The sequence below is a fragment of the Natrix helvetica genome (assembly GCF_964273705.1).
Source record: "Natrix helvetica genome assembly, chromosome: W".
NCBI classification, from domain to species: Eukaryota; Metazoa; Chordata; class Lepidosauria; order Squamata; family Natricidae; genus Natrix; species Natrix helvetica.
Genome location: NC_138555.1, coordinates 54735825 through 54754355, shown reverse-complemented (window position 1 = coordinate 54754355; position 18531 = coordinate 54735825). Strand labels below are relative to the sequence as shown.

At 43.9% G+C, this 18531-nt stretch overlaps 1 protein-coding gene across 1 annotated transcript in view; it reads left to right on the top strand.

Moving 5' to 3' along the window:
• LOC309400852 (DDB1- and CUL4-associated factor 7-like) overlaps window positions 1–18531 on the top strand; it is an 82265-nt gene that overhangs the window by 25641 nt on the left and 38093 nt on the right. Inside the window, exon 2 of the mRNA XM_081969561.1 lies at window positions 13405–13563. Within this exon, the coding sequence (XP_081825687.1) occupies window positions 13405–13563 (159 nt within the window). The remainder of the gene's footprint in view (window positions 1–13404; window positions 13564–18531) is intronic.

Sequence of the window (18531 nt, the reverse complement as noted above, 5' to 3'; positions counted from 1 at the left end):
AGCCTCCGGGTGCTCTTCAAGGGCAGCCCCATGTAGAGAGCATTGCAGTAGTCCAGGCGAGAAAGGACGAGGGCATGAGTGACTGTGCACAGAGCATCCCGATCCAGGAAGGGGCGCAACTGACGTACCAGGCGAACCTGGTAAAAGGCCCCCCTGGTCACGGCCGTCAGGTGTTCTTCTAAACTAAGCCGCGTATCCAGGAGGACTCCCAGGTTGCGAGCCTTCTCTGAGGGGGCTAAAATTTCTCCCCCTATCGTCAAAGATGGAACAAGATGTACAAATCGGGATGACGGGAACCACAGCCACTCAGTCTTGGAGGGATTGAGCTTGAGTCTGTTCCTCCCCATCCAGATCCGCACAGCCTCCAGGCATCGGGACATCACGTCGAGGGCGTCGTTCGGGTGGTTTGGGGTAGAGATGAAAAGTTGGGTATCATCAGCATATTGATGATACCGTACCCCAAAACCACGGATGATCTCGCCCAGCGGTTTCATCTATATGTTGAACAGTAAGGGTGAGAGAACCGACCCCTGGGGCACCCCACAAGTGACGCGCCTGGGGGTCGATCTCTGCCCTCCTGTCAACACAAACTGCGACCGATCCGACAGGCAGGAGGAGAACCACCGTAAAACGGTGCCCCCCACTCCCAACCCCCCGAGTTGTCGCAGTAGGATACCATGGTTGATGGTATCGAAAGCCGCCGAGAGGTCTAATAGGACCAGGACAGAGGAGCAGCCCCTGTCCCGGGCCTGCCAGAGATCATCGACCAACGCGACCAATGCCGTCTCCGTGCTGTACCCGGGCCTGAAACACGACTGAAACGGATCCAGGTAGACAGCTTCATCCAGGTACTGGGGAAGCTGACGTGCTACCACACTCTCGACAACCTTCGCTACAAAGCGAAGGTTGGAGACCGGACGATAGTTGGCTAAAGAAGCTGGGTCCAGGGAAGGCTTCTTGAGGAGGGGCCTCACCACTGCCTCCTTCAAGGCGGTGGGAAAGAACCCCTCTCTCAATGAAGCGTTGGTAATCGCCTGGAGCCAGCCTCGTGTCACCTCCCGGGAAGCCGAAACTAACCAAGAGGGACACGGGTCCAGCACACAAGTGGCAGCACTGAGTCTCCCCATAATCCTGTCCATGCCTTCGGGGGTCACAGGGTCAAACCCATCCCAGATAGTCTCCTCAAGATTCATCCCCGTCTGCTCGCCCGAATCTACCCAGTCAGAGTCCAAGCCTGTCCGGATCTGAGCGATTTTATCCTGCAGATACTGAACAAATTCTTCAGCCCTACCCTGCCAGGGGTCTTCCCCAGTTCCTTGGTTAAGTAAGGAGCGGGTCACCCTAAACAGGGCGGCTGGGCGGTTATCTGCGGACGCGATAAGAGCGGAAAAATATTGCCGTTTTGCCGCTTCTATCGCCACTAAGTAGGATTTAATATAAATTCTTACTAGTGTTCGATCAGATTCGGACCGGCTGGCCCTCCAGCCACTCTCTAGGTGTCTTTTCCGGCGTTTCATCTCCCGGAGCTCCCCGGTAAACCAGGGAGCCATCCAGGATCGACACCGGGTCAGAGGCCGCAAAGGCACAACACGATCCAAAGGCCCAGCGGCAGCCCTATCCCAGGCTCCCACTAGGGCTTCGGTCGAGTTGTGAGCAAGGGATTCAGGAAAAGTCCCAAGCTCCATCAGGAACCTTTCGGGGTCCATCAGGTGCCTGGGGCAGAACCATCTAGTCGGTTCCGCCTCCCTGCGGCGATGGGTAGCGGTATGGAAGTCAAGCCTGATGAGGAAATGATCAGACCATGACAAGGGTTGAATAGAAATATCCCCTGAATCTAGATCATTCATCCACTGCCCAGAGACAAAAATCAGGTCGAGCGTGTGTCCCCCATTATGGGTGGGGTCTTGAATTAACTGAGTTAGGTCCATAGCTGTCATGGAAGCCATGAACTCCCGAGCTGACTCGGATGTCTCGCCAATGGAGGGCAGATTGAAATCCCCCAGGACCATGAGCCTGGGGAAATCAACCGCCAATCCAGCTAATACATACAGTAGCTCCGGCAGGGCCGATGAAACATAGCAGGGAGACAGGTATGTAACAAAAAGGCCCACCTGAGCTCCAAGGCCCCACTTCACAAAGAGGGACTCACACCCGCCTATCTGAGGCACAGTGACCTCATGAGGTCTGAGACTTTCCCTAATAACCACCGCTACCCCCCCGCCCATGCCCTGGGCTCTCGGCTGGTGAAACGCCCGGAAGCCTGGTGGGCATAGTTCGCTAAGGGGCACACCCCCCTCATGCCCCAACCAGGTCTCCGTAATGCACGCCAGGTCCGCTCTACCCTCCTGTATGAGGTCGTAAATGAGGGGAGCCTTATGTACCACAGACCTGGTGTTAAGCGACACCAGCCGGAGACCAGGGTCCTGTTATCCCGAGCACCCGGGGGTGCAAGAAAGGCGATGAGGATCGGAACGCGCGATTGCTCTCAAACAGCAAACCCGCGTCCTCCGAACATCATTTGGCCTTCGGATCCCACCATATCTGCCTCTCCCACAAACAGTAGAGATGGTGAACTCCCCAATGGAATGGCTTAATGTCTCAACCCTTCCTAGCCTTCCCAACCCGCGCCCATTAGATAGCGCTGGCCTGTGCCCTGGCAGACTCCCCCCCAAGCCTGTCTGAGCCATCCGAATCAACCCCCCCCTCCCCCCCTTACAATTTGGTTTAAAAGCCCCTGTAAAAAAACCTTAAGAAGTCTCTTCTTCGCATGCCACCTCTCAGGATCCCAAGATCCGTCATCAATGTATATGTATATGTCTTGGTATACGTTTTTGTTATATGTATGTTTGTTTATATATTTATTTCCTATGTTTTATTGTACGCCGCTCCGAGTCCTTCGGGAGAGGGTGCGGCTAAGAAATAAATATTTTATTATTATTATTATTATTATTATTATTATTATTATTTTTATTATTATTATTATTATTTTTATTATTATTATTATTATTATTATTATTATTATTATTATTATTATTGTTATTATTATTATTATTATTAAGGAAGCGTCTTGATAGGTCAGAAGGCCATCCCTGGGAAAGGGGGAGTTCCCGGAGGGAATAAAGTTCTGTCGCAGTATAGCATAGAGGAGAGTGTGGCATCAACCAAACGGGATGACATCATGGGGAGATGGAATGAGGAGATGACATGTCCACGGGGGGGCAGCCGGCAGTGTTCAAGGGGGTAGCAGGAAGCTTATGTCCATCATAAAAATTGTCGATGTTGGGGACAATATGTAAGGGTAACGGCCAGCTGTCCAAAATCGCAGCAGATGCTAGCTTGCGAGGTGGTAAAGCAGCCAGTGATGGCAGCAATGAGGACAGCGGCGGCATCGGCGGCTGCTCTAACTCCGACTCCAACAGCTAAGCTCCGCCCACGCCAGCCGCACTCACATCCATCGCCAGGGCCGCACTCCGTTGACCCAGTCCATAATATCACAGGAGGGGGGCCAAATGGCACAGAACAGTGGCCCAGGCAACGGCAGTAATACCAGGCGGGGCACAATGAAGCACTCCCCCCCCCTCCAGCCACGCCCACGCCAGCTCCCAAAGCCATCTTCCACTGGCGTTAGTATCCATGCCAGGTGTCTCAGCCACTCCCCACTGATCTAATTTATCATGTTCACAAGCAAGGAGGAGAGGGGGGGGGAGCAACCGGGATAACACCACGGCGTGGCGAGAGGCAGCTATAGAGACCCCAAACCGGGCGTCCCACCGCCACCGCTGGCCTTACCCACACCGGCTGCAGAGACCCCAGGCCGGGCGTCCTGCCGGGCGTCCCGCCGCAGCTGCTGACCACACCCACGCCGGCAGCCGACCGATGCTCTCCATTCTCCTTTCACCGCCCCATTTCACTCACGATGTTCCGGCTATAAGGCAGAACATCTCAGCTCAAGGGTATCCCCCGAGGTCCCAGGAAGTTCTCATAGCTGGACCTGGAACCATCAATGAAATAGGGTACCCCTGCAACCCCCAAGAAGGACAATCATCTCCCCGAAGCTCTCCTCAAACGCGACAGGACACCATCTTGGGCATTCGTAGTAGATGGATTTTAAAGAAAAATCCCTCAGACTTTGGACCAATCAGGCTGTAACAAACCCTGCTGTAGCCCCTCCCACCTTCGTCACTGAATATCAGCGTTCAGGTAAGGACCATCGCTCATTCTTTTTCCATATATTGCTGGAAATTTTCATTCAATATTCTTGGGTTTAAAGTCCTTCTCCCCTTTTTCTCCTGTCCCTTTCAAGTCATTATTATTGGATTATGGTCAGCCCATATTTTATTTTGTAATTTCTCAAAAAAATCTTGTTTATCGTTTGGGGTGTATAGTGCCATTAATAATATCTTTCTCAAATTCATCGTTATATCCACCATCAGTATAAGATCCTGGGAAGTGTTAATACCACTCTATAATGCCTTGGTAAGACCACACTTGGAATACTGCATCCAGTTTTGGTCACCACAATGTAAAAAAGATGTTGAGACTCTAGAAAAAGTGCAGAGAACAGCAACAAATATGATTAGAGGCCTGGAGGCTAAAATATATAAATAATGGTTGCTGGAATTGGGTATGTCCATTTAATGAAAAGAAGGACTAGGGGTGACACGATAGCAGTGTTCCAATATCTATGCTTTGTTGGATTTTTATTTTTAAACTTAAAACAACATCAATACATGAACAGTGTGGCCTCTGGGTATAACTCATGTTAATACAAATAACAGTCAATTGTTACATTAATCAAACTTGTATAATCCTAATATTAACATACTTGATTGTTTTAGTTATTCAGTGTTTCCATGTTCCATTCTAATATCAATAATCTTAAACATAGTAATACCATCTTTCAATCTCTCATCTTTCCATCTAGTTATTACTTATATTCAATTTATATAGATGATATAACTGCTTAAATTCCCTCTAATTCTTCTACCTCTATTCTGACTTCTAATCAGGTCACTCTTACTAATCCTAATATTAATACCCTCTTTCCCTGAAAATAAGACCTCCCTGGATAATAAGCCCAATCGGGCTTTTGAGCGCATGTGCTAAAATAAGCCCTCCCCCGAAATGTATGTTCTATCTTTTCCTCCATTCTTTCCATTGCTTCATCTCTTTCCTGGACTCTTTGATCTTCAGTCGTTGCCAGCTGTGTCATTTTTTCTAATTTGCTACTTATGCCTTGGAGTAAATCTTTTATCTTTCTGTGGTTCTTTATCATGATATCCCTAGAGCTTTGAAGCCTTTCATTAAATTCCTCCTGAAAAAACATCTTATCTTCATTTAATAAATCCGCTTTTAGTCAGGGCCACGAACAATATATTCAGTTCCAGTTTTGCTCATCAAAAAGTTCAATAGTCATAGCTCTTTACATCCCAAGATTATTGATCAATTCCCTTTAGATAGTCCAGGTGATTTCCACACAACAAGTCACTTTACTTGAGTCTTTCTTATTCTCACAATAATAAAGTAGTTAATTATAGAACAGTTAGTCTCACCACAATCCTTCAAAAAGTGTTGCTTGTTTCTTCTGTCAGTTTCCTAGATTTGTAGTAAGTATAGTATATTCCATTCACCAGCAGATGGCAGCATCAACAGGGGTTTCAGCATTGTTTCTGACATGATTAATTAATCCAAATATATTTCAATTTGTATAGACACAATTAAGTACTCAAGTAAGTTCAGATAAATAGTTCCAGCATTTTATAATGCCTTTCCATAACAACGCCTATCCAATTTAAAATCCAATTTTCTGCGATTCAAAGATCTTTAGCTTTTCTCTCCTCAGTACCTTTCAATCGGGTCTAGGATTTTTCTCTCTATGGTTGTTTGTTGCTTTAAAAAGGGTAATTCTAATCTCTTTTCCTAGACTTTCTTCTTTTTTCTTTTAAGTTTAGGGACTAAATACCCCCAAAAAAGAATCTTCTCACCCAGCTCCAATCACTGTTCACTAACTCCGCTCCAGCACCAGTCTTAGATGTTCATCAGCTGTCCCAGCTTTGTGGCAGAGAGGGAAAGAAAAGTCCTGGGTTAGGCAGGAGAGTTGTGACTCTCCGGGACCTCACAGGGCACCCCTCTTTGCTTCGCCTCCCCTACAGGGATGCTTTGGCTGCTTTCAGAGCCCACCAACGGGGAGAATTTGACATGGGAGCGCGGAGACCCACCCCTCATGTCCGATCTCGGTGTGACATCAGCTGCTTCTCCCGCAGTGTTCTAATATCTAAGGCAGGGATGTCAAATTTGTGGCCCGCAGGCCAGATGTGTCACACACTGGCCACGCCCAGTTTAGCGAAGGGGGAAAAAGTCATGATATGTCATGTGACGACGTCGTGACAACACGAGTTTGACAAACCTGATCTAAGGGATTGCCACAAAGAAGAGAGACAACATATTCTCCAAAGCACCCGAGGGCAGAACAAGAAGCAATGGGTGGAAACTAATTGAGAGAAGCAACCTAGAACTAAGGAGAAATTTCCTGACAGAATAATTAATCAGTGGAACAACTTTCCACCAGAAGTTGTGAATGCTCCAACTCTGGAAGTTTTTAAGAAGAGATTGTCTGAAATGGTATAGGGTGAGGGTGTCAAATTCAAGGCCTGGAGGCTGGATCCTGCCCGCAGGGTGCTTAGATCTGGCCAACAGGGCCACCCTGGAAACTGAAAGACTGGCCCACGGTGCCTCTTCCAGTGAAAACGGAGGTCTGTTTTTGGTGGCAGAGGGTTTTCTCTGGCAGAGCGCTCGGGCCACCACAGGTGCCCCCGACACAAGTGATGTTGAGATGGCCACGCCCACCCCGGCCCCATGAGGTCAAACACAACCCTGATGCGGCCCTCAATGAAATCGAGTTTGACACCCCTGGTATAGGGTTTCCTGCCTGAGCAGGGGGTTGGACTAGAATACCTCCAAGGTCCAAGGTCCCTTCGAACACTGCTATTCTGTTACTTTGGTGTGTGATAGTTTGATGTATTCAGCAGACATGGTCTGATCAGCCCGAATTCCAGATAAATTTTCTACAAATTACTGGTAAAAGCACCATTCCTTACACCAATCCCCAAGAGACCTCATTTTTCATGACTTAAAGTATGAGAATTGTTCATTTATTCTGATTCTCAGTCTCTTGATTTTTTTAAAAGTTCTCTATCCATAAAAGCATCTGTTAATCCAAGGCAGCTGAGTTTGCTCAGGAACCTTTGGTGAAGGAGTTTGTCAAAGGCTTTTTGAAATGTTATTCCTTCATTTTTAAACAAAGTATTCTAAATACTCACTTCATATATATACCAATCTTTCATTACTTCCTTATTAAACTATTTATCAACAACAAGATATCTTTATAATATTCATCACTACTTAGAGTTATGCATAATATCACCAAATCATCTATCAAATGTACATAGATTCGTTATTATCCTTATCCTTTACTTTAAAAGAAAATATTCTAAATTATTCAATTCATATATATGTCAGTCTTTCATTGTATTATTATTAATCTATTTAACAACATAATTGTATTATCACTTATCTCCTTCAATTAAAACATAAATAAAACATTTTTCATTTCCAGGTTTTTTTGTCCAGCCACTGATAAAACAAATCCCATATCTGATAAAATTGCTCATCTTCTTGTTCTCTAATTTCAAATGTCAATTTACTCATTTCAGCACACTCCATTATCTTTCGAATAACTTCCTCCTGTTTTGGTATTGTTTCATTTTTCCAATTTTTTGCAAATATGATTCTAGCTGCTGTTAAAAGGTTTACAATCAAATATTTCAAGTCTTTATTGTAAATTTCTGGTATGATTCCCAATAAAAAAAAATCTCTGGTTTAAGGTCTATGTGTTTGTGTATCATTTTCTCCAACCACATGTGAATTTTAGTCCAGTATCTTTTAGCTTCAATACAAGTCCACCACATGTGGTAATATGAGCCCGGTGTCTGATGACATTTCCAACACTTTTCAGATTTATTCTTGGACATTCTTGCAATTCTCGTAGGGGGTAGATGCAACCTGTAAAACATCTTATACAAATTTTCTCTATATGCAGTTGACACTGTCATTTTATAATTTTGAGACCACAGTTTCTGCCATTTCTCTAAATCAATCCCATGTCCAAAAATTTTTCCCCAAGCTATCATAGTTTCTTTAACTTGTTCCTCTTGTAGTTTGACCTCTTATAAATATCCATATAGTTTTTTAATTACTTTTTCATCAGTACCTGTTAAAATTTTGTCTAGCTCAGTCATTTTGTTCTAAAAACCTTTTGATTTTCTATCTTCATTATATCTAGAGTGTATCTGCACATATGAATACCAATTCATTTCTATTCCTTCTTGTTTCAACTCTTGGATAGATTTGAGTTCACCTTCTGCATTCCGTATTTCAACATATCTAACTGTTTGTTCCTTTTTATATATTATTGGATATGAAAATGCTTCAGTGGTTGATATCCAGACTGGAGTTTTTAAGTAGTGTAATCTTTTAACCTTTTCCCAATTTAATAGCAAAGCCTCCCTTATATAATGTCTTCTAAAATAACCATGTGCTTTAGTTCCCTTATACCATAAAAAAGCATGCCATCCCAACAGTAAATCATGACCCTCTTACATTCAATAATCTAGGTTTTTTTTAGTGTTATCCACTCCTTAATCCACATCAGGTTTGTTGCTTGATAATATAACTCCCAGTCAGGTAAGCCCAATCCTCCTCTTGTTCTAGCATCTTATAGCAATTTAAGTTTTATTCTTGCTTTTTTCCCTTGCCAGATAAACTTCAAAACTATTTTGTTTAGATCTTCAAAAAAGTCCTTGCCCAATCTGATTGGGATTGTCTGGAACAGGTATAAGATTCTGGGTAAAATGTTCATTTTAATTGTAGAGATTCTTCCTATCATTGATAGTTGTAGATTTTCCCATTTCATCAAGTCAGTCGCAATTTGTTGTTTTAGTCTAGTATAATTGTCCTCCTTAAGAGTGCTGCATCTAGCTGATCATCACCAAGTAGTTAACCTTGTTTGTGACTTGAATCTGCAAAGCTTCCGCCAACTCTTCCTTTTGTCTTAATGATATGTTCTTTGTCAAAATCTTTGTTTTGTCTTTGTTTATTTTCAAGCCTGCTACTTTTCCGTACTCCTCTATTCTTTTTAACAATTTGAGTGCTGTCTCTAGTGGGTCTTCAAGGATAAAAACCAAATCATCTGCAAACGCTTGTAGCTTGTATTCTTCTTTTTTAATTTTCATTCCTTTTATTTCTTCTTCTTCTCTAATCTTTCTGTTTAAAACTTCTAATGTTAAGACAAAAAGTAACGGTGATAGTGGGCAGCCTTGTCTCGTACCTCTCTTTATTTCAATAGAGTCTGTCAGTTCTCCATTTACCATTATCTTTGCTGTTTGTTTATGATATACCATTTGTATAGTTTGAATAAATTTCTTACCAAAATTCATCTGTTCCAGTTGTAAAAACATAAATTGCCAATTCACGTTATCAAAAGCTTTCTGTGCATCAAGAAACATCAAAGCCATTTGTTTTTCGGGATGGGCCTCATAATATTCCAAAGTATTCAAAATTATTCTCATATTGTCTTTAATTTGTCTCTTTGGTAAAAAACCATTTTGATCAGAGTGCATAAAACTATTTAGGTACTTTTTAAGTCCCTCTGCTAATATAGATGCAAATAACTTATAATCTGAATTTAATAAAGAGATTGGTCTATAGTTCTTGGTTTGTGTTAAATCAGTCTCCTCTTTAGGTAGCAATGCAATGTCTGCTTCTGACCATGATTTAGGTATTCTACTCTCAGACATCACTTCATTCATGACTTCTAAGAGTGGGAGAGACAAAGATTCTTCAAATGTTTTGTAGAATGCTACTGGTAATCCATCCGGTCCCGGGGCCTTTCCATTATTTTGTCTTTTAAGTGCTTCCGTTAGCTCCATCATCGTTATTTTACCTTCCAACATTGTTCTAGTTTCCTCTGATATCTGGGGAAGATTAGCATCCTGTAAATATTTTTTGACTCCTCCCTCTTCTATTTTCTCTTGTTCATACAGCTTAGCATAGTAGTCTTGTATAATTTTCTTCTTCTCAGCATTTCCATACTGAATTTGTCCTTGCTCATCTCTTAGCTGCAATATTTTCTTTGCTTCTCTCTCTTTTTTCAGTTTATATGCCAACCATCTGCCTGGCTTATTTGCATTTTCAAAGTAGTTCTGTTTGGTGCCTCTAATTTTTTGTGCCAGTTCTTCCTTTTCCAGTAGATCCATTTTATGTTTAATTGTATCCATTTTTATTTCAACATCTTTTTTTCGTGGAGACCTCTGTAGCTCTTTTTCAAGTATTTTATAATCGTTCTCTAGGGCTTTATGTGTTTGTCTTTTCTTTGAATATCAACATAGTCCAAATCAGAAATTTTTTTGTGGAGTTTTTTGTAAAATTCATCTTGTTTTTCATTAGGAGCATAAATTGCGATTAAGAGTATTTTTTTAATATTATCCATAATTTCCACCATCAAGATTCTTCCCTCTTCATCTGCATAGATTAGTTTCGCTGGAATATTATCTTTAATATAGAGAAGATCACTCCTCTTTTCTTACAGTTCACCAGTGTAGCAAACATTTTTCCAAGCTTTGGTTGTGCTAGTAGGTATTCATGTCTCTTTTGAATATGCACTTCTTGTAGGCAGATTATGTCAAGTTTTATCTTTTCTAATTTGTGAAATATTTTCCTTCTTTTAATTGCTGAGTTAAGTCCATTTATATTGATTGTGACCATTTTTCCCCCTCCATGTTTATACTTTATATACAGGATTTATAGCTCTAGTTGATCTGGGTTCTCGTTGTTCTCTGGGATTTACACCACCCACCGCGCCATCTTCTTTATCAAGTCCGCCTACAGCACCTTCTACTTTTTCAATCTCAATTATGGTTGCCTCTAGTAGTTGTGCCAATAGTTCTTCTTTTCCAGTTTTCTCAGCCATTTCTCTAAAGTGTTCTGCATAGAAAGCTTCTGCCTTATGCAAATAATAGACCTTCGGGTATGAGCCATCTATAATTAACACCTTTTTTAATCAGAACTTTAGTCAAAAATTGATATTCTCTTCTCTCGCACTCTTCTCGGAATTTGTTTCAGAACTACAATCTCCTTGCCTTTATATTCTAATTTTCTATCTCTCGTTTTCCGTAATATTTGTAGTTTAGTTGCTTTCTTAGTAAATCTTACGTTGACTTCCCTTGGAAGGGCATTTCTCATTGCATATCTTGTATGTACTCGGAACGCTTCATCTATGCCATCCATCATCTTCTCTTGGGATATCTCTAATATGTTTGTCAAAATTTCAGATATTATTTGTACTAGGTTCTCTCCTCTTTCTTCTTCTATGTTTTGAAATCTTAAGAAAAATTCAGAACTATCCATCTCCCATCCTAATATTCCACTGCTCTCCCTTTCCACGTCCTTAATCTGCTGTCAAACTCCTCAACCTTCTCTTCTTGTTGAACCTTTTCTTCAATTTTTGGGATTCTGTCCTCGTATTTCATCATCCAATGTTGCAAATCTTCTATTTTTCTTTCCGTTTTAGCTGTTTTTTGTTCTATGCTTTCAGTTCGTTGCTCTATTGTCTCAATTCTTTTTTCCATACTCTCAGTCTTCTTTACAATGGTATCTAACTTTTCATCCTTGCTATCAGCTACTGCTTGTAATTTCTGTATCGCTTGCATAATTGCCTCTAAGGTTACTCCCTTCTCTTTTTCTTGTTGAAGCATCGACTGTATTGATCTTTGTCCTCCTGCAGGTGAGGAGGCAGGGGTTGTTGTTGTAGAACCAACAGATGTTGTCTTTCTACTCATCTTCTAAATTTTTTCTTTTGTATTCTAGTCCAATTAGTATCACAAAGATTTAAGCATCAGCTTATAAAAATACAAAATTATAGATAAAATGAAAGGAGAAAAAAAGAGAGAAGAAAGAGGAAAATGTGAAGATCTTTTACTTTAAAAAAAAGTAAAAGAGAGAAGAAAGAGAGAAAAAAAATTCTTCAGTCCAATTTACTCAAATTTTAGAGCAAGCCATCCATTTGTCTCCAATATCTTCAAAAGGAAAAGAGAGGAAAGAAAAATCAGGAATAAATACTTCAAAGCTTTAAAAAAAAGAATCAAGGAGCCAAGGAAGAAAAAAAATCACCGCCTCCCTAGCAAGATAATATAAGCACTGCTACAAAGCTAGAAGAAAAAGATTCAAAGTCTTATTTTTTTAAGATGAAAGTCTTTCCAAGGTCACTCTGAGCTTTCCCTTAGAGCTTCTGTTTAGTCCAAAGTAGGTTTCCAGATACTGAAAGTTCCACAGGAAACAGCTGTGTAAACAACTGTATTCCTGCCCCTATCAGTTCTTAATCAAATAGCCGTCAAGGGAACAGCTTCTCTCTAAACAGTTCAGATAATAAAACTTAGTAACAATGTTTCAAGTCCACTAGGTGGCAGTGTTAATTGTATCAACTCTCAATGCTTATTTTTTCCTGGCTCTATTTTTAACTTCAAAAAACGGCACCCATAATTGAGATTGAAAAATACAAAAAGAAAAGCCAACAGGAAAAAAAAGAGAAAAAAGAATCTTCAAAGCAATTAAGATTTAAATATATTCAGTGTCCCCACAAAGTCCAAAAGTAAAAGTATAAAAAAGCGCAATAAGCCAATCCACATTGAATTGCGATTGAAAGTCCAGCCTGGCTTCCAAAAGTAAAAAGGGAAAAAAGAAAAACTTCATTTGGCCAACTTAAATCCACCCCTTTCTCTCTAGTCAGCTTTTTTCTAGTCAGAGCATTGATGATGATACCTAGTTTGGGTAATGAAACGTCTGCAAGAAAACAAGCAAGCTCAGAGAGCACCAAGGACCCCTCCTTTCAACCCTGAACAACAACTATTCTCCTTTATTGGTATTTTCTGTTTGACATTTTTTTTTCAATTTTTCTCCTAGAACAAATTAACTAACAGGCCTATAACTTCCTTTATTGCCCCTCTATCTCCTTAGAAAAACTGGGGTCACATTATTTTCCAGTCCTTTAGAACAAGTGGAAGTACTTAAAATATTTTTTTAAAATGGCAATTTTATATTTAACTGCTTCAAGATTTCTTGGGTAGGTACCATCTGGACATTGGGGTTTATTTAGTTTTACTTGATCAGTTTGGCTTGCAACCATTTTTCCTTACCTCTGTCTCAGTTTGTCTAGTCTTTGTCCTGAAAGCCTATTACACCTTGGGACTTCAGAACATGTAGGTGAACGATGGACTGGAATATGAATGAATGTTTGTGTATGTATATATATATATATACACACACATGCACACAGACATTTTTTTCTCATAGGTTCAGCTTGTTGGGTTGGATGAAGAAAGCTCTGAATTCATTTGCAGAAATACTTTTGACCACCCTTATCCTACTACCAAGCTCATGTGGATACCAGATACTAAAGGGGTTTATCCAGACCTTTTGGCAACCAGTGGTGACTACCTGCGTGTGTGGAGAGTAAGTAGACCATTTAGAATGTAATTCTATGTTTTGATTTGAAAAAAAACCCCAGTAGACCAGCTATTATAAATGACAGAGAAGCATTACATTCAGCCTACCCAAGGACTGGCTTTTGAAACATGTAACTTGCCCTTTTTCATATGTTTCTCAGAATAGTCCCATAATGCATTGGAATATTAGCGAGACCACAGCAGTATCTCAAATATAGTAATGTATTCCTCAGACTGATAATTATTCTGGAGAGAGTTTCGTAAACAGTTATTTCAACTGTACGTTTTCAGTGAAAAGTGAAAAAAAATGAACTCTTCACCACTTCACAAGAAATATATTAGAGAACTTGAGAAACTGTCTGCCCTGCTGTAATGGGAAATACATTGGTTCTTAGTTGGAAATAATTCAGTGCAGAAATGCCTGGAACCCTGGGGGTTCAGCTCCTGCTACAGTATTGAATGCCAGACCTCCCCTTAACTTAACCATCCTCATCCACAGTTGTGGGTGAGAGGGCAGACCTGACTTGCATTACCAAAATCTGGGTAGGAAAAGGGAGAGTTCATCTTTCGAAGATCTACCCTCCCCAGGTTTCCAGTTTGTCCCAGGATTGGGGGTGGGTACTTATTGTCACCCCTGAAACTCCCAGCATCAAGAGATACTACTCTAGATCACGGGTGTCAAACTCTCGGCGTCACGTGACGTTTTGTGATGTTTTTCCCCTTTGCAGAGCTGGGGTGGGCGTGGCCTGCATGTGATGCATCCAGTTTGACACCCCTACTCTAGATGAACAGATGTGAGAACTTGTTAGTGTCATTAGACTTGAAGGGGCAGTTGAGTTTGCTGTTGGTATATCATTCCCCCTGCTGCATAGCAGGATCCCTACCATGGCTGACAAACTGGTAGTGTTGGGGAACTTTAACGTGCCTGCCCTGGGTGAAGGGTTTGGAGCAGCTCATGAGTTCTTGGCTACCATGGCATTCATGCATGTGGCCAAACTTACTAAAGACTCAACAGCCATAAAATATCACATGCTAGATCTAGTTTTTGTCTTGGGGAAGACACAACATGATGTGAAAAGGGAGGAGGGCATCAAGCTTATATCCTTCTTGTGGATAGTTCACTGTGATAGCTATAGACTTTCATGCTGCAACCACCCCCACCTCTAGTGAGGAAGGACCTATTAGATTGGTCTACTCCAGATACTGAATGGATCTAAAGTACTTTTATTAGGAACGAATCGAGAGCAATAAATTCCAGGCAAGCTCTGAAGCAAAGCATGCAAAAACAGCAACTTGAAACAAACTGTACAGCCCAACCCCCTTATAGCTAGGCAACCAGTGACTACTGCATACCAGAGCTAACAGTAATGGCCTTGGAGAGAGAAGCGAAATCCAGGCCGTAGTTGCAAAGCTGCAACTTCTTCATGCTTCGGATTCTCCACTTAGCCCTTATCCCTTTTTTATGGCAGCAAGCAGCAGGCTGGCTGACATTGGGCAAGGTTCCCAATGATCTGGTTGCCTAGTGGAATAAAGGGATAACTAGGGTGCTTGACCAGATTGCACTGGAGATATATTTCCCCAATCCACTGCAGCTCCTTGGTTTATTAGTAGCTCAGGGTTATGGAACTGCAGTAGAGATGCCTAGAATGTCACTGGAAGAAGACCCATTTTGAATCTGGTTGGACATTGGTAAGAGCTCCTGTACAAACCTACACAGTAGCAATTCAAGCAGTAAAAAGGAACTATATTACCACTCTATTACATCTGCTGAATGCCCACAGCAGCTCTTTTTAAAATTGACTTGTTCCCCTTTAAGGAAAGATGGTGCCCTATAATAGCTAAGGGGGCAAAAGTGGCAGATAAAACCACTCAGATTTAGAATTAGATTCTAGTTGGATAGTGCTAAGGGCTCACTAGTGTCAAGCTCTGTCACTTCTCAGTTGGATCCCTGCTCCCCATGCTTGACTGATGCCTCTTGTAAAGTGGCAGAAGACTAAAATTTAAGCATTAAGCAGTGCTTTGGGTGAAGGGATATTCTCTGTCACGTTCCAAGCTCTCAGCCCCAGAAGCAGCACGTCACACAGTTCTTGGCATGAACCTCTTTAATGCAGGCTAGAAGCTCAGCACAAAGTGAACTAAGGTGTTAATCAACACTACTCACTACCGCTGCACAGCTGATTTTAAAGTGTTGGAACACCCCGCCCCTCCTCACCTGCTTCCGGATGCAGGGAAATGTCAACCGCAGCTTCTCCTTCTGCATGCCTGCTCTTGGCTCCGCCTCTCCAGCTAGGATTTGTGATCCGTGCCGCTCACACACCCTCACATGAGTTCAGTCCTTCTGTAAGCACACCCTCCCGATTGGCAGGACATCCCCTTCCTCGGGGTTCCCCCCCCCCCCACGTATGGCAACCACGAGACAGCACGTTGGATACTCGCCGTTTCGGGTTGACAGGCAGCTCCCCTCTACCATGGGGATTGTATCTGGAAAGCAAGCAAAGAGATTAGTTGGCGTCTGAACTCAGGTCTGCGCTTGAACCCCTTCCTGGTTTCTAGGGTTGCTCGTGGTGAAACCACCTAACCAGCTGTGCCACCCATACATCACAACTCATCACCCATGATGCCTCTGACAATGGATATCCCTTCCATTGGACCAGGTATTGCAGGACAACCCTATGTATGCGGGAATCCAGAATTTGATCAACCTCATAATGGACTTCCCCCCTCCGCCACGTCAATGGGGCCAGGCTTAGGTCATTTTGGGGATTAACCACACCCTGTAGGAGACCAGGGTTTTTTCCCTGGCTGCTTCATAGTTGTGCAGACTGGGCCGCTTTTGCAAGGTGCAGGCGCCAGGTTGCAAGTTGCCCCACTCGTTCTCTTGGGGAAGGACAGCCCACACGGCCATGTCGCTGGCATTGATCTGGACCACAAAGGCCCGCTCAGGATCTGGGTGCTTAAGGACCGGCTCCTTGGCAAACAAGGCCTTTAATGTCTCGAAGGCCCGCTGGCATTCTATTGTCCACTGGAGTGGCTGGTTGGGTTGAGGTTTCTTCACTGTGTGTTTGGTCTTGAGAAGGTCGGTTAGCAGTAGAGCTACCCTGGTGAACAAGGGGTGAACTGCCGGTAAACGTTCGCGAACCCCAGGAAGCTTTTCAACTGTTTGCAAGGCAAAAAAGGGGTGAACTGACGGTAAAAGTTCGCCAACCCCAGGAAGCTTTGCAACTGTTTGCAAGTCTTTGGCGCCTGCCATTCGAGAACCGCCTGCACCTTCGCCGGATCCATCTTTACCCCAGTACTGGACACGCGATATCCCAAGTAGTCCAAATGGGTCTGGTGGAACTCGCATTTGGACAGCTTTACGTACAAGTTCGCCGCCAACAGTTTTCACAAGACCTGCTGCACCAACCAGATGTGCTAGTCCATGGTCGTTGTGTAGACAAGGATGTCGTCTAAATACACGAGCACCCCTTTGTATAAGTGCTTGTGCAAGACCTCATTCATAAGCTGCATAAACACCGCAGGAGCCCCTTGCAAGCCAAATGGCATCACCCTAAACTGATAACTCCCCAGGGGACAGTTGAAAATGTTTTCCACTCATCCCCCTCCTTAATGCGAGGACAACAATGAATCGGATTAGTTTCCAATGTTGGGCCATTTCCAACTTCACCGGCTCTGTTACATAGGTGGCCAGTACCCCTCCCAGCAAAGAGCCATCCACCTGCTCAAACCTCATGGGCCTGGACATTCTCTTCGCCCTCACCCCCAACTCGGTAGCGGTAGCTAGGCTGATGAGGCATCGGGTATACCTGGAATATATCAGCGCTTTGTATGTACCATGACCACCCAACTCCTGGGTCATATCACCGGAATGACGAAGGGGCAGGTGGACTCACCATTGGGACTCCTTCCCCTTTGTCTTCGCTGTCATAGCTGGTCAGGTGTAGCTCCCCTTCCACCGTCACTCCACCTTCGTCTGTCGGTGATGCCGGGACCGTTGCCTCCTGCAGCACCCACTGGACTTCTCAGGGGTCTTCCAGGGTGACCTCCTTGGCTTCTCAGTCCCTGAGACTCCAGTCTTCAGTTGAGGAGTAGGAGCTGGGCACTCGGCTGCATGGTGGCCTGGTTGACCGCAACAGAAACAGTGGTTAGGCAGCCTAGCAGGTCTCTCTGGTGAGATCCTCACCGAAGGGGGGGGGGGCACTTGGGTGATGTTCAATGGTCTGTCAGGGAACCTCCTTGCTTTAGGAGCCGCCTCCCTCTTGGGGAGGCCCGCAGTTCAGCATCCAATTTGGTAACCGCCTGGTACCAAGCACTGATTTTAGGAGGCAGGCCTCGGTATGCGCAAGCCCGGCGCCACATGCTGTCCAGGCCTGCCTTGAAGTGGTAGACCAGCAGCCATTTAGGCCACACCCACAGCTTACTAGAAATCTGGCGGAACTCGCATATATATTCCACAACCAGCCTACCTCTCTGTTTCAAATCCAGGATCTCCCCTTCTACCTGCTGAGCCCAGGTCACATCCTTGAAGCGGCCCTGCAGCGCCTCCAGGAACAAGACGCCATTTCCCAACTCCCGGGAGTGCTCGCTGTGGAGATCCGCCACCCACTCAACAGCCCCCCCCCTCCAACGCTGCTGTCACCACCATGACCATGGCCCATTGAGATGGGTAAAGTGGGCATAGGAAGAGGGCCATTCGATCAGGGTTCCCATCAAATGTGGTCCTCAAAAGCAGTAGCTTCCACAGCGGAGCATGGGGCTGCCAGAAGCCCATGGGCCACGCTGGACCAAGCAGGGTCTGATTGGTCGGTCACTGGTCAGGTCCCCTAGGGGTCAGAGGTGGGCTGGCTGGCCAACTGTGGGTGCATCCACTTGGGTCCACTGTCCGCCAGTCTCGTCACCTCCCCTTGGCTCTGTCCCGGTCGTCCAACGTGCTTCGCCATGGAGGACCCCGGTGCCATTCCCCTCACCAGTTGGG